This window comes from Trichechus manatus, unplaced genomic scaffold (genome assembly GCF_000243295.1).
Source record: "Trichechus manatus latirostris isolate Lorelei unplaced genomic scaffold, TriManLat1.0 scaffold00282, whole genome shotgun sequence".
NCBI classification, from domain to species: domain Eukaryota; kingdom Metazoa; phylum Chordata; class Mammalia; order Sirenia; family Trichechidae; genus Trichechus; species Trichechus manatus.
The window spans coordinates 302647-323632 of record NW_004444218.1 but is presented as its reverse complement, the minus strand read 5'-3'; the positions used below and the strand labels follow the sequence as shown (position 1 = coordinate 323632).

At 48.3% G+C, this 20986-nt stretch overlaps 3 protein-coding genes across 8 annotated transcripts in view; 2 read left to right on the top strand and 1 right to left on the bottom strand.

Moving 5' to 3' along the window:
- Positions 1 to 8071, top strand: part of UFD1 (ubiquitin recognition factor in ER associated degradation 1) — a 41136-nt gene extending 33065 nt beyond the window's left edge. For 3 of the 4 annotated variants that reach the window (XM_023725049.1, XM_004390081.3, XM_023725048.1), the window contains exons 6-11: positions 719 to 787; positions 1633 to 1698; positions 1971 to 2018; positions 2859 to 2947; positions 3909 to 3990; positions 7622 to 8071. In XM_023725049.1, coding sequence (XP_023580817.1) covers positions 719 to 787; positions 1633 to 1698; positions 1971 to 2018; positions 2859 to 2947; positions 3909 to 3990; positions 7622 to 7696 — 429 coding nt within the window. In that variant the 3' untranslated portion in view covers positions 7697 to 8071. The remainder of the gene's footprint in view (positions 1 to 718; positions 788 to 1632; positions 1699 to 1970; positions 2019 to 2858; positions 2948 to 3908; positions 3991 to 7621) is intronic. The other variant, XM_023725047.1, reaches the window with a different exon arrangement.
- A 2364-nt stretch (positions 8072 to 10435) lies between these two features.
- On the top strand, positions 10436 to 14920 carry CUNH22orf39 (chromosome unknown C22orf39 homolog). The gene is made up of 3 exons (XM_023725043.1): positions 10436 to 10497; positions 10665 to 10832; positions 13277 to 14920. Exons 1-3 carry the CDS (start codon positions 10471 to 10473, stop codon positions 13403 to 13405), a joined length of 324 nt encoding a protein of 107 aa, XP_023580811.1. The 5' UTR covers positions 10436 to 10470; the 3' UTR covers positions 13406 to 14920.
- Positions 14921 to 17357: 2437 nt separating this feature from the next.
- Positions 17358 to 20554, bottom strand: MRPL40 (mitochondrial ribosomal protein L40). 3 transcript variants are annotated; one of them, XM_004390079.2, is made up of 4 exons: positions 20406 to 20554; positions 19834 to 19917; positions 18745 to 18903; positions 17358 to 17792 (listed from the first exon to the last, which is right to left on the bottom strand). In XM_004390079.2, exons 1-4 carry the CDS (start codon positions 20456 to 20458, stop codon positions 17468 to 17470), a joined length of 621 nt encoding a protein of 206 aa, XP_004390136.1. In that variant the 5' UTR covers positions 20459 to 20554; the 3' UTR covers positions 17358 to 17467. The 3 variants fall into 3 exon arrangements, with proteins under 3 accessions (XP_004390136.1, XP_023580810.1, XP_023580809.1); XM_023725042.1 differs by lacking the exon at positions 20406 to 20554 and adding an exon at positions 20052 to 20356; XM_023725041.1 differs by lacking the exon at positions 20406 to 20554 and adding an exon at positions 20105 to 20356.
- Between the last annotated feature and the right edge of the window lie 432 nt (positions 20555 to 20986).

Sequence of the window (20986 nt, the reverse complement as noted above, 5' to 3'; positions counted from 1 at the left end):
CTCCGTTTGGTGTTCGGCTGAGTTCTTTATCTCTTCATTTGATGTTCTAGGGTTTCAGGATTGTTGATTCTCTGTTTGGCTTAGTTTTTCAGATCTTTGTTGTGGAGGGACGGCGTGGTGTTTCTGCCTAGAGCGCCATCTTGCCGGAAGACCATCTGTATTTTTTACGTACATTTTTTACATCCATGAGATCATCTTAGACACACAGCAACATGACTGGTTTTTAAAATTCTTTTCCTGTTGGTGGGTCCGTGTTCCATTGCGTACTCAATATAATTTATTTATATATGAGTAAATATAATTCATTTAATCAATCTTATATTGATAGGCATCATGAGTATACACTACTATTAACAGTGTTAGAGGGAATGTTCTTAGAATTTACTCTTTGAATGCTTAGCTAATTATTTACTTAGAATAAACTCCTACAAGTGAGCTTTCTGGGTTAAAGGTTGTAACTGTTTTCTAAATTTTGATGTATAAATACCTTGTCTAATTTGAATCATGTAGGGAAAAGCCTCTGTTCAGTGACAGGCATAAAGGCTGCCCACCGTGCCACAGCAGCCTTGTCAAAGCAAGAGGGGTGGCTGGTGGAGGGTGTTTTGGGTGTGAATGTTGTGTTTGTAGGAACTGGGTAGAACCTCAGTAGCAGACAAATGGTGACAACCCCTGGAGCTGCCACAGAACTGCCCCACCGACTCCTGTGTTCTTCCCCCAGATCTATGAACTGCGGGTGATGGAGACCAAACCTGACAAAGCTGTGTCCATCATTGAGTGTGACATGAACGTGAGTGGCTTGGTCTGGCACAGTGAGCTCAGGCCTGCGGGGGGGTGGGGGTGGGGGCTAGCGTGTGCACTGGTGGCCCCTGCAGGCCAGTGCCCCAGAAGAGTATCACACAGTTGGCTTGGACTATTTAGAGGGAGGAGGAGGATACCGACCTTGTGATCTGATTCAAGGCCAAAGGTGATAGCAGATGCTTACCAAGGAGTGAATGTCATTCTTAAAAGCTAAGGAAGCCTCCTCAGCTTCCTAAGTAGGAAGGAACTATTGAAACACACAACACCCTGGACGGATCTCCAGGGAATGATGCTGAACAAAAAAGGGCCAGTCTCTAAAGGTTATATGCTGTCCGGTTCCATTTATATAACTCTTGTGAAGTGACAAAATGATAAAAATGGAAGACAGATTAGTGGTTGCCAGGGGTTAGGGATGAGGGCAGGGTGCAGGAGGGAGGTGGGTATAGTTATAAAAAGACAACATCATTCCAGGGTGACTGGGATCCTGTTGGGTTGGAACTGTTCAGTATCTTGACAGTGGTGGTAGATACGTGGACCTGGCTTGGGTGATAAAATTGTATAGAATTTAATACACACACCGTATGTACACACTAGGGAAATCTGAATAAGATTGGTGGATGGTGTGAATGTGAATATCCTGGTGGTGATAACTGTAGTATAATTTTGTATAATGTTACCTTTGGGGAAACTGGACAGAGTGTCCAAGGGATCTCTGGGTATTATTTCTCACAACTGCATGTGAATCTGCAATTATCTCAAATAAGAGCAAAAAGATAAAGGAGCGTAAGTGTGTGGCCATGCCTCAAGATTTTATTTTTCATCTTGGAAACACAGGTAGACTTTGATGCTCCCTTGGGCTACAAAGAACCCGAAAGACAAGTCCCACACGAGGAGTCGACAGTAAGTTGTTTATCCAGCGTTTTCTTGACCACCACGCACCCTGCCCTGTTTTATAAAAATGCTTCTTTGAAGTGTGTGTTCACACCAGGCTCGTGTTTTGCTGGTGCTGACGCTGATGCAGTCACCTTCCGTGCAAATCTTCCAGCCTACACCCAGAGGGGAGCGATGTGTTTAGCTGTGAGCTGATGGCAACAGCAGTAGAAGTGGGCGACTCCAGGGAAAAGCTGGGGCCTCGCCTGCTGAGAAGCTCACCTGTCTTTTCTCCCTGTCAGGACAGCGAAGCTGACCACAGTGGCTATGCTGGAGAGCTGGGCTTCCGTGTGAGTAGCAGGCCATGTGTTCAATTCCTCTGCTCCTGCGTGCCAACTGCCCCTTTGAGCCAGATGTCCGCCTCAAGCCCTTAGCAGTGACACTGTGTTGGACATCAGCAGGGCTGTAGCCTCTGGGTATCCATTCACATGTGTCTCTGGCACTTTGTCAGTTACCAAGCCCTTTTACATCCACCTTCTCCTTTAAGCCTCCCAACAGCCCTGGAAGGCAGCCCCAACTTTTTTTTTTTTTGCCATTTGAAAAATTTCTAACCTACCAAAAAATTGCAATCGTGCAATGAAAACATATATACCCTTCAGTTAGATTCACCAAATGTTACCATGTTTGCTTTATCTCTCTGAAAACATGTCATCCTTCTTGAAAGTAAGTTGCAAACACAACCCTCCACTGCCATAGACCGGGCTTCCTGAAAAACAGTTTGGGCTGGTGTGCAGGGGATTGGGGTGCTGGGAGATGGGCAGGGACTGGGCGGATGAAGAAATGGAGCTGCAGTGTGGTCACAGCAGAGGCCTTGGCCCCCCACGGAAGTGGGAGCTGCATTGGCCCTGCAGAGGCCAGGGGCCAAAACTTTTCAGCCAGTCACTGGCTTCGAGCTGTCACTGGGCAGGGGCATAGCCTTTGGCCAGGAGGCTCTCTTTAGCTCAAGCAGTCCCGAGAGGGCTTCAGCTAAGGACTGCCGGCTGCCAGCACTCCAGCAGCTGAGGGAGTGAGGGCTTTAGTCCTGAGGGTTCTGTGTAGCGCTCTCCTGCCTTCACCTCTGCAGTCATCTGAACAAAAAGCACATGTGCTCTCATGGATCAGCTGCACAGACATTCCCATTGCCCATCTAGGCCTTCTCCGGCTCTGGAAATAGACTGGACGGAAAGAAGAAAGGCGTAGAGCCCAGCCCCTCCCCAATCAAGCCTGGAGACATTAAAAGGTGGGTGATGCCTGGCTGCACTCCTGTGGATGCTTTGTCCTCATCCAGGGTGAGTCTGCACCAGACCCCTGGATAGGGCAGCCACCTACCTACTCTGAGACAAAGCGTGGGTCAGAGAGTCTGTCAGGGTATGCTGGCTCTCCTTTGTGGGTGGAGCACACCATGTCCTGGGCGGGGGATGGTGTGTCCCGGGGAAGTGTGTCAGTGCATCTGTGCCTCCCCTGCCTCTCTCTAGGACCCCTGCAGGCCAGCTTCCCTTGCCTCTCCAGTTCTGCCTCCGCCAGCTCCCAAGTGGCCTTCCAAAATTTGTACCTGATCACCTCTTTCTCCTACTGCATACCTTCTCGGTTCCTATTTAGTAATCTGCCTGTTTTCCTGTGTTGTGACATTAAAGAATTGATCAGGTCCCATTATCTCAGCTTCACTAGAACAAAGAGCCTGGAGCTGCCTCACTTCAATATGTTTCTACTGTTTTGTCAAGGAACTCTCCCAGCAGATTTCCTTCTCTGGTGGCTGTCATGGTGATAATAGGGAATGACACATATCAGCTGTCCTATTGTGTGTTAGAGCTGAAAGAGGATGCTGGAAATGGCATTTTTTACCCAGTCTTGTAAGGAGTGAAATTAATCTGATGACAGTGCAGCCTCTCCAGGAGGATCTGTGAGGACGTAGGACAGGGACAGTGAGGGCCTGTCATGCCTCTAGATGACCCCGATGCAGGTCAGGCCCAGAGCCTGCAGAGACCCCTGTGCATGACAGTGCTGATGCCGAATAAGGAAACCAGTGACTTAGAATGTGCCAGCCTCCCTCCTGGAAGGGTACTGAGCGTACCTGAGGGCTGGCCAGAGGCGACCCCCAGAACGAGGGCCACCAAGAGGACACTTCTTGTTTATCCCAAAAATGACTTCTAGTCTTTTTTTTTTCTGGAACTGACATTTCTCCTCCTTTGTCTTTTTCACAGAGGAATTCCCAATTATGAATTTAAACTTGGTAAAATCACTTTCATCAGGAATTCACGTCCACTGGTCAAAAAGGTTGAAGAGGTGAGTTTATTTCATTGGTAATAAGAGGTTTCATTGGCTAGTGATGACTGTACGGATTCTTACCATTCTCACTAAGGGTGTTTCTGTGATTTTCGCCTGTCTTGGGGGCCCTGCTATCCCTGGTCTCCTGGTTTCTAGAGGCTGTGTAGGGTGCATACAGTCTCCGAGGCCGAGCAGTGTCCTAGGGTCGACTCCAGGTTCTGCCACTGGTAAGCTTGTTAACTATTGCTGTGAGGTATTTGTCCACTCTGCAGACCTTGAGCTTCCTGTCAGTGTCTGTGAGCAGCACCTTTTCCCTGAGTGGGAAGCTGAGGGAAGGGGGAGAGTAGGGCTGAGCACATGGCAGACATTGGTGCTTTGAAGCTGTGACCAGCCTGGCACCAAGCTCACTCTTTGTGTGCTGCAGTTGTCAGACAGGTGTCCTGGAAGTAAGGGAGTTTGCTTCCAGTTAGCGGCAGAGAGACTGTGGGTCTGACAGTTTGAGTAGCTTTTCCAAGATCATGAAGGCAGTGAGAGGTGGTGGGCAGTCTGCGCCTAGCTTCAGGCCTTGTGTGCTCCTTGGTGCCACAGCCCTGACATCACCAGTCAGTGGTAATCAGAGCAATATAGCAGATGTTCGTAGAGCCCTTGTTAGGTGCTGGTGCTGTCTCATTTGATTCTCGGAATAAAGGCTAAAGGTTGAAGCAGGAGGAGTCAGCATAGGGGAAGTTCTGCCTTGTGAGAACTTGTTCCAGGGTGATGGGAATTTGTTCATAAAATCCAGCATGCCCTGTGCAGGTTGCCCATTTCACTTAGCAGCCATGGGTGGGGCAGTCACCTATGTGTGACATGTGTTCTAGAGGACCAACACTTCTGATTCATCACTGTCCTGGTTCCTTTTTTCAAAGGATTGGACTCTTGGGGATCTAAGAGTAGGGCAGAGGTACTGTGAGCCTGCTCAGGGTGGGCTGCTCATTGGGACCAGTCACCAGCCAGTCCCTGGCTGCATGATCATTGCTGGCTCCTCCTGACGACTAAAATCGTCCCCTCTGGCATTTGGGGCAGTTTTTTGTGAACAGAGACCACTGTGCTGTCAGCGCACGCCATCCCTACTCACAGCCTCTCCTGGCCTTAGCGTGCTGCAAGTTGACACTGTGTTAGGGACCTGCCAGGCCCAGCTGAGCAAATATGGTCTACCCAGCAGACCTCACCTTCTGACTCCTCCTTAAGGCCCTGTCTTGCCGAAGACCAGAGCCTGACTCAGTGTGGGGCTCTCTCCTGACTGACTGGTGGCTGACTGTCATAGATTTACAGCAGGAAGTGGTGGGGTGCCAAGCAAAGCTGAATCTGTTTTCTTCATAAATGAATATTTAAGAAGAAATGGATGGATAAAGACGGGATTGAAGGTACAAATTTAGCTCTACTCCTTCCTGAAAGTCCACTAAAGAGATGGTAAATGGTAATAAGCTATTAAAGACAGTGGGAGAGGAGGCAGCTGCAACAAAATTTTGGACGTCCCAGAGCAGAAGGACAAGTGGGAACTGACTTAATAGACCGTGGAAAGCTGAATCCCAAATTGGCTGTCGGGACAAAAGCAAGGCGATTTGGTTTAGATTGTAGAGCTCTCCAAGGCATCTTTAGAAATGGAGTCTAAAAACAAGATGTCTGTTAAAAAGCAGAACCACAACACCCTTCCCTAACCTTGCAATGCAGGAGAAAGCTGGAGGTTCACCTTCTGGAAAAGGTATAATGGAAGGTCTCTAGACTTGGGCCATCAGGCACAGTGGCTAACAGAACTGAACTAGAAGAATGAATAAGTGACAGCCTGCATGCTGAGTGTTGATGCCCTTGGTGTTCTTCCCCATTTAGCTCCTGAACACTGCAGCCAAGTGTGCTTATGGAATTGGGTGTCTGGAGGAGCTTTCTGGGGACAGTCTGATGGGCCCAGGAAAAGGACCTCAAGATACTAATAAAAGCAAGGTTCCCCTTAGAAAATCCTAGGCAGCTCACCCCAGTGAAGACCAGTCAAAAAATTTCCACAGCCAACATCCAAATAGATTTCTGGAAAGAGAACAGAGAAATCTTCAGAGAAACGATTTCCCTGAATCAAAGGGCAGGCTTTTGCTGCTCGGAAGGGCCCCCAAGTGCTCAGCATGGGTGAAAATGGCCCTAAAGGGGCAGAGGAGCCACTCCTAAAGAGGTTTCACACAGATTCAGAATGGCATCTGCTTCTTAGTAGGACACAGGAATCTAGAAGATTCTGAGGGGAAATTTTTACAGCCTAACATTCTGTACCCAGCCCACCTATCAGTGAAATGTGAGAGTATGAAAAAGATAGTTTCAGACACATAAGATCTCGTAAAAAGATACTCCTCGTGCAGCCTTTCTTAGTAAGGTGCTAGAGGATGTACTCCACTAAAGTAAAGAAATGAGAAAGGCATAGAATCCAGAAAACAGGGAGTCCCTACCACCATGTGCATTGCTAGAGAAACAGGCTGGCCGAAGGCCCCAGCGTTCTGCTGGAATACTGCTGTGATTGAATGGATGGAGAAGAGAGAAGCCAAACACCATTTTTGACACCAGGAAAACCAGAAGGCTGTGTAGGAAAGGAAGACTAAATGACTGGGCTGTGGCTCACATTTACAGAATTATAACTACCGAAATGCTGCATTAGGATGGGGAGGGAACAGAATGAGTGTTGGGGCACAGGGTGGTCAGGGTATGTGCTGGAGAGAACAGAAGCCTTTTTTTCCCGAGTGAAAAGTCAGTAGATAATGTGTAAGATTGACTAGCAATAAAAGCATGTGAAAATGGGTCATTGTGCCAAGATACCTGCTATTTTCAAGGGATCAGAAAAAATAAGTCCTTTCTCTGCTGGTAGGAGAATAGCTTAATAGAATGTTTTTGAGTGCGAATTAGTAAGCATATAATAAAAGCCTGAAAATATGTATACCCTTTAACCCAGGAATTCCTTCTAGGTATGCACTCTACTTTAGGAAAAGCCAGGTCTGTGTACACACACATGAGGCAGCTCACCATAGCAGTTTAAAATTCTGAAAGCCTGGGCATGAGGGGGCCATGAAGTGGTACAAGACTGTTTCACACGTGACCAGAGTCTCTGTAGCCTTTAGAGGGTATTAGTTAAGAAATTACAGTTTATACAATCATATACCAAAAAGTGACTGGAAGGCTTTTTTTAGGGTAGTGGCCCGGTGGTTAAGAGCTTGGCTGCTAACCAGAAGGTCAGCAGTTCGAATCCCCCAGCCACTCCTTGGAAACCCTATGGGGCAGTTCTGCTCTGTGCTACAGGGTCGCTATGAGTCGGAATCAACTTGATGGCAACAGGGTTTGGAGTAACGAGTCACTTTTATTTTCTTGGTGTGTTCTATATTTTCTTTACATTGGAAATGTAGTGCTTTTGTAAAAGGATACATTTTCAACCTGAAAATAAAGGCTGTGGTAGACTCATAGTTGTGATTCTGTGGTTTTCTCAATGTAATAAATTACGACTTGTATTTATATTTAAAATATTTTTTATTATGAATGGTGGAAAAGTAAGAAAAATGGCTGGATGATACGAGTCAACAGAATAGAACATTTATTATAAATCTCCAAGGACTTTCTGAAAATGGTATTTTATCTTCACACTTAGGATGAAGCTGGAGGCAGATTCGTCGCATTTTCTGGAGAAGGACAGTCATTGCGTAAAAAGGGAAGAAAGCCATAAGTCGGGGCTGTTGCCTGATTGGAAAATAAAATAATCAATTGCAACATATTGGCTTTTAGTTACTGGCTCTGACAGGGATGAGACTAGCATCAGAGAACGCTCTGTTACTTAAGATTTGTTTAGAGTTAACCTAGAATTATCAAGTTGGACCTGGAAATGGAACAGCAGGACTTCATAGTTGTGCGCTTGATATTGGGAAAGAGAAAGAACTTGCCTGTGAGTTCCGGTAGTCAGCCACCTCCTTGCCACTCTATGCTCAGCCCTCCAGGGGCTGCCACTGGCTCAGGGAGATCAGCGTTCCCTCATTCCTGATAAAGCCAGTGGAGGGATTGCCTTGCTCTAAATTGACATGTTCTGGTTTTTTTTTTTTTTTTTTACTTAGTCTTTCTTTTTTGTTCCAGGTCGGTCGTTCAAAACATTGCCTTTGGCCTAGAATATCTGCTACTCTGGCTGCAATTTAAGTATTTGAGAAAGGGTATTTTTATTTCACATATTGATATATTTTTTTTTTAAGTGCCATTTCTCAGAAGGAAAACCTGATTTGAACAAAGCGCCCACTTTTATTTCGGTTTCATGTGGAAATAACTTTGGCTTCTGAAATGAACCTGTTCTAAAGTAAAACAACTTCATGTTGAAGCACAAATGTGAATATTATTATAAATAAACACTAAAGATACACTCTTTTACCTTCTTCCACATCCCCACTCACAATTTTATTGTATTAAAGTATCCACAGTTCTGCTGGTCTGTCTGTATTTTTGGTTAGTATCTTCTCTTTCGAAAATGTGAGATTTTTTGACATGCTAATCCAATTATTTTAATCTCTTCCATTCCTAGAAAATAATTCTAAATCAAGAATTTAAAATAAAAACAGGCAATGACTAAAACCTGGACTGCCTCTAAATGTTTATGTAACAACATGGATTGGTGGTAGGGCCACTGACCAGGAAGGGGAGGAAGGCCTGCTTACGAGTGCCCCACTTTCCATCCTGCCTTAAGAAAAGTGCTTCTCTGGGGTTTCTCCTGGAGGATGGAGAGAGAAATGAGGCTCTGTGACCCCTGGGGTAGGGATGGTGAGGCCCAGCAGGGAGCCTTCTGTGTGCCAGGATTTGTCCTGCTTATGGGCAGAAGTCTGACTTTGACAGGGCTTAATCCAACAGTTAGAAGAGAAAAAGATGACTCCTCTAGGACACCAGCCTCAGGGTCCACCCAGGTGACCTCTGAGAGAATTTGCATCAACAAATGTCAATGATCAGGGCTCAGACCCATGGCCCAAACGGTTATCACAGAGGTCAGGACCACCGGTGATGGACGTGGTATTGGAAGATGTGAATTACTGTGGTGACCTACCTGACCCTCCATGAAAGGGGCCTCAGTTTTCTCAGCAGAAATGGGCACCTTCTTTAGTGGATTGGCAGCCACCATTTGCAGGATCAGATTGGCTAACAAATTGTAATTTTATGAATTATATGCATAATGAAGAATGTGGCCTTTGGCTTTTGTCATATGTAACCAACATCTATTGTGTATGCAATGAAACTCATCTGGCTCTTGGTTGGCATTGTAGCGAGCACCCCCCTGCCTAGGCAAGCGGGTAGACCCAGTTGTTGGGCCTCTGGTGGGAGCATTAAGGATATACACAGTGGGGTCACCTGGATTAGAAGTCATAGTCATTAACTGCTACACCCTGGCCTATAGTCTTCTTAGACAGTGTCCCTCCAAGCTTGGGCCATGGGCCAGCCACCTCAGTGGTGGGCCCTTTGGTAAAATAGCAGCTTTCTGGGCCTCTCCTCCAGTGAGTCTGACCTAGTCTCACTCCTGGGGAGGCCCCAGCAACCTAGTTTTAAGAGACTCCCCAGCCAATGATTTCTATCTGCAGAAGTTGGAGAACCACTGCATCCAGATACGAGGTATTGCAGAGTGTTGATGCAGGTCCACTGGCTTCTTTACTTTGCCTTTATTGCCTCATTGCATCTCTCCTGTTGGTAAACGTTCTATTTCCCCATGCCCTCTAAACAGTTTACACTCTTACCGGACATACAAGCCTTCGCTAGCTTTGCAAGTCCCCGCTTCTCACTTCATGCCAGACACAGCCTCCATGCCTTTGACCAGGCTGTTGCTATGCTCAGAACGCTCAGCCCCGGTTTCCTCCACGAGGTTATTCTGTGCCCTATACCCCTTCCTGCATACTACGCTGAACCAACCCCAGTTATCTTGTGAATACACCTCAGTCCTTTTGAGTGGACGCGCAGGGTGAGACCACTGTTGTCCCAGGACCTAGCAGGTTCTTGGCACGGAGTTGATGTTCAGTATGTGCTTAGGAAAATTAACCGGACCTTTGAGATTTGTGAAAATAATGAAGCTGTTGAAAAGAACTGGCCTGAATCGTGTGGCTTCATAAACAGCCATCTTAACGTGGCTGGCTGTGCAGCCTGGGACACCCACCGGCACCAGGCGGGCCGCTGCGGTCATCATCCCCTCCTCACCTCTTGGCGCTGCGATAACAGTAGGTCCGGGGCCAGACTGTGTGTCCCAGTAGAGGCGACCGCACCCCCTCCCCGGCACCGCCCCTCTCCCCGGCCCCGGCTTTTATTGGCTGCCCAATGCGGACCTCCTGTTTATTGGAGCCTCTCAAGGAGGTGGGCGATGGTAGAACCCAAAGTATCTATGAATTCATTGGCTCTTCTATTTGTCCATCGCGTGGCTGCCGGCTTTCTTCAATCTCCATTGGCTGGCGGGATGAGGAGGCGGGGTTAGGTGATTTTTACCTAGACATGGCCGACGGCGGCAACAACTGGCGGGTAAGTGTGGTCCGTGACCCGGATCCGCAGCGGCCTCGTCGGACTAGGCGACCATATTAACCAGACCCTCACTGGGCTGGGCGGGACGGGGTCGGGGTTGGGCAGCCCAGCGGCCTCTGGGGTGGGGCGCACCGCCGGCCCGGCTCAGGCGTCTCCTCTCACCGCAGCCGCCGCGCCCCTGCGAGGCCTACCGCGCCGAGTGGAAACTCTGCCGCAGCGCAAGGCACCTTCTGCACCACTACTACGTCCACGGCGAGCGGCCGACCTGCGAGCAGTGGCGTCGCGACCTGGCCAGCTGCCGCGAGTGGGAAGAGCGCCGGAGCGCTGAGGCCCAGGTACGCCGGGGAGGCCGGGGGTGGCCTTTGGCCAGCGGGGGCACGTCGCCGGGACGTCAAGGCAGGCAGCATGCGTGCAGCCAGGGGCGCGTCCTGCGTATATTTGTAGAGCTCCTTGCACGTGCCAAGCCCTCCCCTCGATTCAGGCACCGGGGACCCTGTGGGGAGGAGGCCTACGGGGCCCGTCCGCATCCTTTCGAGAAATGCCAAAAATAGGTACATCAACTGGACTTTCAGATGGCGTTAAGGACAATGAAGGAGACAAGCTAGGAGGTGGCTTGGAGAGGGAGGAGGGGCTACCTGCAAGTATTAGGGTCATCAGCCTTCGGAGGAGGTGATGTTGCTGAATCCTGAACGACCTGGAGCCAGCTTTCACCCAGCCCTAGGTGACATGACTGAGGAACAGAAGCAAGGCCATGGTTCCTGGAGCAGAGGGAGGGAAGGCTGTGAAGGGGTAGAGGATGAGGTTGGAGAGGTACCAGGGACCCGCTGAGTCTTGATAAGGAGTTTAGATTCTGTTCTGAAAGTATGCTGGGGAGCATGCATGATTTGATTTCTATCTTTAAAAATCACCCTGACTGCCAGGGTGTGGAGAGTGTAGGGGCAGGGAGACCAGTAAGGAGGTGGTTGTAGTTCTCCATTCATTCAGCAGATATTTATCACTTGCTTCTTTCATGGCAGGTGTTCTGGGGGTTACAGGAGTGAAGGGAACAGCCCCTGCCCTCCTGGCACCCACACTCTAATGGTGCCTTGGGTCCGTGGTGGAAGTGTGGATGGAGAGAAGTGGTGAGGGTGCAGTGGCTCATGGGGAGTGCCCAGGGGAAGGGGAGCCACCAGGAATGGGGCTATTTCAACTTGGCCAAGTGTTTGTGATTGTTTTGGAACAGACAAGCTGATGGGGAAATCAAGATGCTGTGTAACAGGAAGTGATGATAAATCCATAACGTGACAGTCAGAAAACTGGGAAAGATAGCTTGCAGCCTATATGGCAAGAGATTGATAACCTTAATAGGTATAAAAAAGGAGTTGTTATATATCAATAAGAAAAATGGGGATGACTTCAAAATAGAAAAATGGGCAAAGAGCATGAAGAAACAGTTCATTAAAAAAGAAAACCAAATGGCCACATACACAAGTTACAAGGACAGGAGGAGTGTTTTTTGCCCAGTGGAATGTAGAAGTATTGCTAGGGGTTTGGAGAGTTAGGAGTACTTGTGGATTGTTCCTGGGAGTGTGAACAGGAACACCCTCTCTGGAGGACTGTTACTCTGACTAAATAGGTTAAATGCATAACTTTTGACCCCAGTTTTACTTCTGGAAGTCTGTCCTAGAAAAGGAATTGGACAACAGCGTACAGTTAAAAGTTTGAAGTGCTCATTGTGTCATTGTTTGTGATTGTGCAAAAACTGAAAGCAACCTAAATTCCACTAGTAGACATTTGACTAAATAACTACTTCTACATGGTGGAGTGCCACGTAGCCTTTAAGAAGGATAGTAATATACCCTGGCATGGAAAGGTACCTACGGTGTATTGTTTAGTGAAAAAAAGCAGGAAATAGACCAACCAGCAGAGTATCGTCCCTTCCTTAGAGAAACACGATAACTCTAAAATTTGAGCATAAAAAGGTGTCAGGGAAGCTGTTACCTGTCACCTGAGATGGAAGCCTGGGAGCCGTTCATATTTTACTTGGCGTTTCTGTTTTCTAAATGAGAACAAAAACGTTTCTATTTGAGACAATAGAGCTTGAGGGAAGAGAGACAAGTAGGCAGGTGGAGAAGATGAACTTGTATGTGTTAAGAGCATAGTGCCTGGCATGTGCCAAGGGCCCACCTTGTGTGACAGCACTGCTCTTGTGCTTGTTTTTGAAAGAGTGGATGAATAGAGGCTCCCACGTGCAGAGCGGGACCTGTTGTATGCAGCTGTGCCCAGTGACCTATTGCCCGATTCCTTCCTCAACCTCCCAGGGAGGCCTGGGGATGTGTCTCGTCTCATCTTTCTTCCTTCAGCCAACGGCTCCTCTCTGCAGATTCCCACAGCCACTCTTTCAGACTTTTTTCTCTTCTCACAGCTCAGCATCTCCAGTCTCAGTCTTTGCAGGTGAACCTGCCCCAGACTCACTAGGTGAACCATAGCCAAGAAGCCTTGAGGCCCAGGAGAAGATGTTTTAAATTTTATTCAAATGATGGTGATTTACATAGTAGTTGTTCACAGTAGCTTTTAAAAAAAATGATCTAGAGCTGTATGTGCTAATATGGAACAATCGCCAAGATATGTTAGGTGGAAGCAACGAAGTTGCAGAACAGTATGTACACTAGGCTCTTGTTTCTCCGTCTATGTTTGGGAGGGTACTGAGGAGGAGGGAGATACAGGGGTCTCGTGAGGGCACTCAGGGCCACTGAGACCCAGCCATGAGGCAGAAGTGACTGGGGTCTCATTTGCACAGCGATCCCTCTGTGAGAGCGAGCGGGCCCGAGTCCAGGCTGCGCAGAAGCACGCCCTGGTGTGGGCCCTGAGGCGGAGCCCCCCTGCAGAGTGGCACCTTCCTCTGCCCCAGGACGAGAAGGATGAGTGAGGAGCAGCCCTGCCTGCCACCTCTGCAGCTGCCTCCGGCCTATCTGAAATGGAGCTGTCATGCAACCCTAAGGACTGTCACTGGCCTGTTGTACTGGGTGCCTATAAGCTCCACCTGGCCTGGAACATGGAGCAGGACGTCTCCAGCCCCACCTGCTCCACCCCTCACCTGCAATCAGGGAGCCCCACTGCGTGACACTCTGGAAGACAGTTGGACCCATTCCAGAGCTTCAGGGAAGCCAAGCAGCGTTGCAGCTATCTGTGAGCAGCCAGGGCAGGCTGGCTCACCCTTCTCCCCTGGAACAACAGCATGGCAGATGGCAGAAATGAGGTCTAGAATTCTCGGGTAAACTCTTGAGTCACAGCCCTGACCCGTGTGGACACGTGTGGATCAGAATAAGGTAGCTAAATTGTGCTGCTGTGAATGCCTTACCTGGTCTTTGAGAAACAGGCCACTATGTCCTGGGCTTGGTGAACCACGTGTTGCCAGTCACTGGCCTGGGAAGCATGGAGCTCCCTCTCTGGCCCACTCCCTCACTTTCGCAGCAGTCACAGGTGGGCATAGCCGGTGGCCAGGAGGCAGGGTGGGACTGAGGAAGGGGTTCACCTGACCTCTGGGCCAGCTTTCCTTCTCTCCTAAGCTCAGAGCTAGACCTCTTGGAGACACTGGTTTTAAAGAAATGTACACAGCCTCAGAACACACAGCCTTGCATAAAAAGGATTCATGGATTCTTGGCTTAAAAAACCCAAGCCCCAAACACATGGATTTAGGTTTCTTTCCCTCAAAATTTCCCCTGGTCATTTTTAGAAAATGTGGAATTAAAAGCTATTTCACACATTTGATTGAAATAGAGGCTGAAAATTAAATGCGCATTTGTTAGATTTCACACCTAACATTATTGTGCTCAGACAGTATTAAAATTTTGGATGCTTATACTCTTGTAGATGTTTATAAGTATGTATATCAACCAACAAGAAGTCTAGTTTTTGAAGAGGTCTCTTTTACTGCTAGTGAAATGATTTAGCAGTGTGCAGTTCATAGCAGACCTGCTGTGTGGTATGGTGGTGAGGTGGCTAGGTACCCAGTGGCTGTCCTTGCTCTCTTCCTTGCCAGCTAGAACCACTGCTTCTTCGTGCTCCCTCATGGCTAGGCTCCATCCTGGCCACCAGCGGTGGGCCAAATACTTTTTAATTCATTCTCTGGGACAAAATAATCCATCTTTTCAAAGGGGCATAAATCCAAGAATAAAATTTCTCCTTATGTGTTTTCTTCTGTACACCTCAAGAATCACTCCCTGTGTCTATGTGTGTATCTGTGGGTGGCGGGGTGGGGGGAGGTGTTATGTGCATATATGATTTCAATAGCAGAGGTAAGTGTAAAGAAGAGCCAGGCTTGTCTCCTACCATCCTAGGAGAGGGGGGACCTTGATTCGTCTAAGCCAACCATAGGATCTCCATCTTCCCCATGGCTGTGGCTGGTTTAAGAAGGAGCATTTTTGGCCAATGAGAGAGGAGAAGGCTGCTAGAGATCTTCTAGAAGAATTTTCCTCACTCTTAAAGAGAAATATGGGGAAGGGACATCTGAACTTTGCAGTTTGCATATGGGGCCTGGAGTTGCAGCAGCTACCTTGGGGTTCCTGGGCAGGCTGGGGGTGTGGGTGAAGCCTGAGGGCACCAGTCAGCACACCCAGGAAACTGCAGTCTGTAGGCTCATCCTTGCTGGAGCCTCGCTCCCTTGGGTCTGCTTGTTTAGGCTCTTTCGTGTTGGGCATGTGGTGCTCTTTTCTGTCCTCTGACATTCACATCCTCCTGCTGCAGTGCCACTTTTGCATTTTGCTTGCCTTCCTTTGCTATTCGATACGGTCCACATGCTGCTCGATAAGTTCCACATCAACAGATAATCTCTCTGGACAGAATGTTCCCTGCATTCACTCATGTGTTCATTCCTTCACAACACCTGAGTGCCTACTGCATGTTGGACAAGGTTTGAGACTCTGGGGTCGTGGTCTTGAAACATAAGTTGCTCTCAAAGAGCTTACGCTGTAGTTTGCAGACAGATATAAACATTTAAACATGAATAAATAAGGACTTAAAATAGTGGCCGTAAATAGTGGTAAGTGCGATGAAGAAAATGAATAATGAGACAGAACAGTGCCTTTCACACTTTGCACAAAACCATGCTAACCGCCCTTGGACCCCAACATAGCTGCTGCAACTCCAAGCATCACATGCAAACTGCAAAGTTCAGATGCCCCTCTCCCATGTTTAAAAGTGAGGAAAAGTTAGGGTTTATACTTTTACATACAACATATGTAGTTGAAACAAGTTCACAAGACAGTACCTATCTGTATTGTGTGTGATGCACTGACATTTTCAGTTCTGTGCCATTAAAAACATGGGGGAAGTTAAGAACAGAGATGGAGAACAGGGTTGTGGTTGCCAGGGGTTAGGGATGGGGGAGGGCATGGGGGTCTTGTGGTGGTGGTACCTTTATTGTGATGGTGGTGGTTACACAAGGCTACACATGTGATAAAGTTCCATAGAGCTATACACACACACAAGTAAGCGTGTGCAGGTAAAACTCAAGATATCTAGATACTGTGGATTGCACCAATGCCAATTTCCGGGTACTGATACTATAGTTGTGTAAGGTGTTAATGCTGAGGGAGGCTAGGGGAATGGTGCACAGGACCTCTCTGTACACTTCTTTGCGATCTCCCATGAAACTATAATTACTTCAAAATAAAAAAATAACTGCTAGGGATGACCCACTGATTGATTATACAACCTAATGGATTAAAAGCACTAATGTTAGGTGCCTACAGCAGGCACTACCTTAGGCAGAGAAGTCGGAGAAGGCCTCAGCCCCCGAACCCAGGCCTAAACCAGGAGACAAGGCAGAGCAAAGGGCAACACAGAGGCTGAGGAACAAATGCCACATGCTGATGGGGTGGGGGTGGGCCGGGATCAGGTATCTGAACTCAATTCTCCAAGTGGCTTAGGTTTTACAGGTCTCTGGCTGCTGTCTGGAGAATGCCCTGGGGAAGGGACAGAGCAGATGGCAGGCTACTGCAGAAGATGCAAAAGGGGACGATGCTTGGACCTCAGAGGAAGCAGTGGAGGTGGAAAGTGGCTGCATTCAGGATTTGTCTCAGAGGCAGAGCCAAAAGACTAAGAATCCTTAGGCAAAGTTTTTATTCAGGACTGGTAAGTTTTTAAAACAAAAATGAACCACATACTAGGAAAACCATCTAAATTCCTATTCAAATGACATGTTTTCCGAGTTCTGCACTAAGGTAGTTAGGAATCTGAAGCCTTTCTGAGGCTGTGATGCAAATCATTAGGAAAAATGACTATCTTTATATACTAGACCGTCATCATTTCCAGACTCATATCACTTGAATAAAAGACAAGGCCCTCTGCCAGTCAGGCCTCACAACCTGGGGGAACACAGCAGCTTCCTTAAGTAGTATCCCTGGCTTGTTCCACTCTCCCCAGCTCAAAACTCAGAACTGGCTCTGCGAATGACACGTTTCAACATGTCCTCTGCCTGTCCCACCAGGAAGGCCCTGCTTCTCTGCACCCCTGGCCAGCAGGCAAAATCCTATGCCTCCTTCATCTACACATACATATGCTATATGTAAAAGTATCAACTATATATTTTGTCTCCTGCTGGTGGGGAACTTGTTCATTCTGGTTCAAACCCCTGCTGAGAATTTGCATTTCCACCTCAGATACACTGAATCAGAATCTTCATTTTAACAAAATCTCCGGGTGATTCTTATGTATAATACATTTTGAGAATCACTGCTCTACTAGTGGTTCTCAAAATTGCTCTAGCCTGCAGCATTAGCATCGCCTGGGAACTTGTTAGAAATGCAAAGTGGGGTGGCATCTAACCCCCAAGGATCCTCAGGTGAATTAATCTTGATTCCAACATAAGACAGAGACAGTTTTGAGTAAACTTATGTTTATTAACAGCATGCCTTATTCTGTGAAAAGACTTGAACCCTAGTTACTGTGGCTCTCAAGGCCAGCATGTTGAGGACAGCCGCCTGCAGCCTTATCTCTTGAACTCCACCTGTGTGTATACCTTGGTGATGTTGTTGTACCTGCCTTCAGGGGGCTGGTAGTTAGGGACTGGTGGTGTGTAATGCGGCCCTTCCCTCTCAAAAGGGAGCAGGCTGGGGTCCCGCTTGATGGCTTCTGCGTGGAGCTCTGGAGATGTGAGGTGCAGCTCCTGCAGAGCTTCCTGCTGGGCCTCAAGCAGGGACCTGATAGCATCCCTCTCCATCTCATGCTCTTGCTGCTTGTACAGGGACCACTTCTTCAGAAGCAAAGCTCTCCTCTCAGCCTCCTCAAAGGAGAGCTCCACCTGAGGCCGCTGTCTGGGAACACACAAGTTCAAAGGTGTGATGCTGGGGAGCACGGACCTTGGTGACAAGGGAGTCTGTGTGACTGTGCATATGACCCAGGCATCCCCATTGTCACAGACGAATGGGACTTAGGGGAAAAAAGAAGTTTTTGACAAATTAAGGAATGAAATGTTGAATGTGGCAGCAGTTGCAGCTGACACTGGGAACCAGTGGCATTTGCTTTATGTGGAGACAAGAAAGAGTGATGCCATGAGAGATGATGGTAGCACTTCCTCTCACCCCAGGCAAAGACTGCCTTTGGTGAGAGGTGACTTTGAAGAAAAGTGAAATGGTATTATGAAGTTGGGCACCAAAATCCCAGGGAATCAAGAGCCTATCACAACCCTGGAGTATCATAAAAAAGCACCTGACATCTCCCACTCACATGGCAGGTGCTACTTAAAAATGGTACACACTTCTTACAAGAAGGCAGCAAAGACAATATCCAAGAGCTGTTAACCCTGTACACAACACAATCCCAACAGACACCAACTATGAGCATTTGAATCATAAGGCAAGAGGCTAAAGCTTTTCTACCATCCAGTGGGGGCAAGGGTTGCAGACCCAAGGCAGCAGTACTGCCTGAGTCGGCCACAGCCAGGATTCCCCATGCAAAAGAGCAGCGTGAACTCTGGAGCAGTGCTGACACAAACTCACTCAAAGCATCTGACCTGGACTTATCACCATCACACAATTATCTGGGTTTCTTTCTTCCCCACCTTAAGCCATTCAAGAGCACCATCTAGGAACAGTTTCTCTGACTTCCGAAAGGCACAACCAAGGAGAATAGGACTCAGTATCAGGGCCAAGTCAACCCAAGTTAATAGACCCTTTCCCATCACAGGCTTGAACTGCAGCTAGAACTACCTGGAGTTGGTGGAACTCCTTTGATTCAAGGACCTCAACCCTAGAGGAGAAGCCTTACCTCGCTTTATCTAAAAGCTTCACAGGAGTAATAAAATCTTCAATGGGAATTAGCTCTTGGCTAGCTTTTTCCAGTCGTCGGATCCTCCGCTTCAAACGGTCCTTTGCTGCTTGGTCTTTTTTAGGATCTACTTTCTTTTTCTTCCGAAGAGGTTCTGCTCTAATGCATTAAAACAAATGTTAAACATTTTCCTTCTCAGTTTCGTGAACATGGTGAGAGACATGATATTAGATGAACTGCCCCATACTTGTACTGAGCTCTCCACTGGGGGAAGGAGCTGTGCGTGGGAAAGAACGCAGCTGACTACTTTCACTCCAATGTCCTTGTGAGAAATGTGTGAGTCCTGTCAACTCCAGGGAAGGAATGGAAACCTTCACATGCAGTAGGGTATCAATTACGGGGAAGTGCTCATCTTTAGTGCTAGGGTGTGGGTGTGCTTTGGGATTAAAATGAAAAGTGAAAAAAACAAACCAATGATTTAGAAGCTCATCACTCACGTTTTAAATGGATTTGTGATTTATAAAAATGCTTTGACTGGCATGTAGTAGGAGTGACCCCTATTTACTTTTTGGGATTTCTTAACAAATTTCCCCATCTTAGAGCATTGTCAAAGTATGATTTACTCCTTTAGGAACACATCTCCCATGGTAATAATGTATTCTTAAGAAGAATCAAATCCTCTAGCATCAACACCGAGTTTCAGTGACTGAAGCCACCAGAAAGCATCCAAAGTCTCAGGTGGAGAGACCTTTAATCTAGCACCTCCTTACTCCCTCTCCAGGGTGCCAGAATGGGCAGGGAACACAAAGGCTTCTGGAGAAAAAGAAGTTTATGCTGTGCTCTTCAAAACACAAGAACCACTTTAAAGCTAATATTTAAACTATGTTTTACTTGAGTGGTTTTTCCTTATTACAAACAGCAATATTCCATATAGAGAATATTGAAAAGCACCTAATTTTAACTATCAGAAACTTTGCAGGCTCTTAATTTTGCAAACCAAATATCGATTAGTCTTCTTTTGTTCTGTTCTTGTACGTATCTATCTCCCGCTGACACTCCCAGAGAGGTCGGGCCCAAGACTGAGTTTACCTCATCGGAAGGAGTTCCCAGAAGGACAGCAAAGAGGCTCGCTGGTGGGTGTCTCTAATCTGAGTCTGCCAAGTCCCCAGAAGCCTGAAAGAAACAAGCCAATAAACAAGTTGCCATCAAGTCGATTTGGAATCAAGCGACCCCATGTGTTGTCAGAGTAGAACTGTGCTCCAGAGGATTTTCAATAAATGATTTGTTTCATAAATATCTCATTTTACCCCACTTCACACGGGGGAAAAAACAGCTACGATGTCCCCCAAACCTGGGGCACCTGGAAGTACTAGATGTGACAGCTTGCAAGGTCATTGTGGGAGATTTTTCAAAGTTCCTCGTCCACAGCAAAGCCCTTGGGCAGGGTGTCATGTCTGCTGGGCAGGGTGTCCTGTTTGCCTGCCAAGGTCCTCGTTTTTCATCCATAGGATGAGGCACGATGAGCTAGTTCATCTCTGATCTATTTGTGCACAGGGGAGTCCGAGGAGTTCGGAATGGGAGCGCAGACGAGACCTCGGCCAGTGCGCAGCTCCCCCACGCACGCCCTGGGCACCCACGATCCGGCTGGTGTCCGCACTCACCAGCTCGCCGGGCGCACAGCGCGCGCCGCAAGCCTCAGTGCAGCGGCGGCCATAGCCCCTCCTGCCGCCTACGGGCCGCTTCCGGGCGCGCGCCCTTCGGCGGTCCGGCCTGTGGTGTACCGCGTACCAGTCCGATCTGCGCGCCGCCCGGTGCTCTCGCGTTCCGGCCGCGGAGGGTCGGGCAGACTCTGGCCCCGCCCCCGACGCAGCCCCGTCCGGGACGTCCCGGCCGCACGCGGACACGCCCCGAGCGCCTCGCACCTCGAGCGGCTAGGGGTCATTCTTTCCATCTCCTCCCGCGCCGCAAGCCTTCCTTGGCAGCGGGCGGAGCTCCGTCCGCAGCAGTTCCCCTAGCTGGTTTACCTTCGCCCGCGCGAGGGCCTAAGCCCCGCACAGCAGCCCGAGTGGCCGGGAGTGGGGAGGTTCCTTTTGTTCCTCCGGGCTCCAGTATCCACGTCTATGAAAACGGTCCTGGTCTTCCAGTAAACGCGCCCGCCTTGGCTGCCTTTGCGAGCCCCCTGGTGCTGGCTCGGGGCCTCCTCGCGAGGGCCACAGCCCTGGTCGGGCTTTGAGGAATGCTC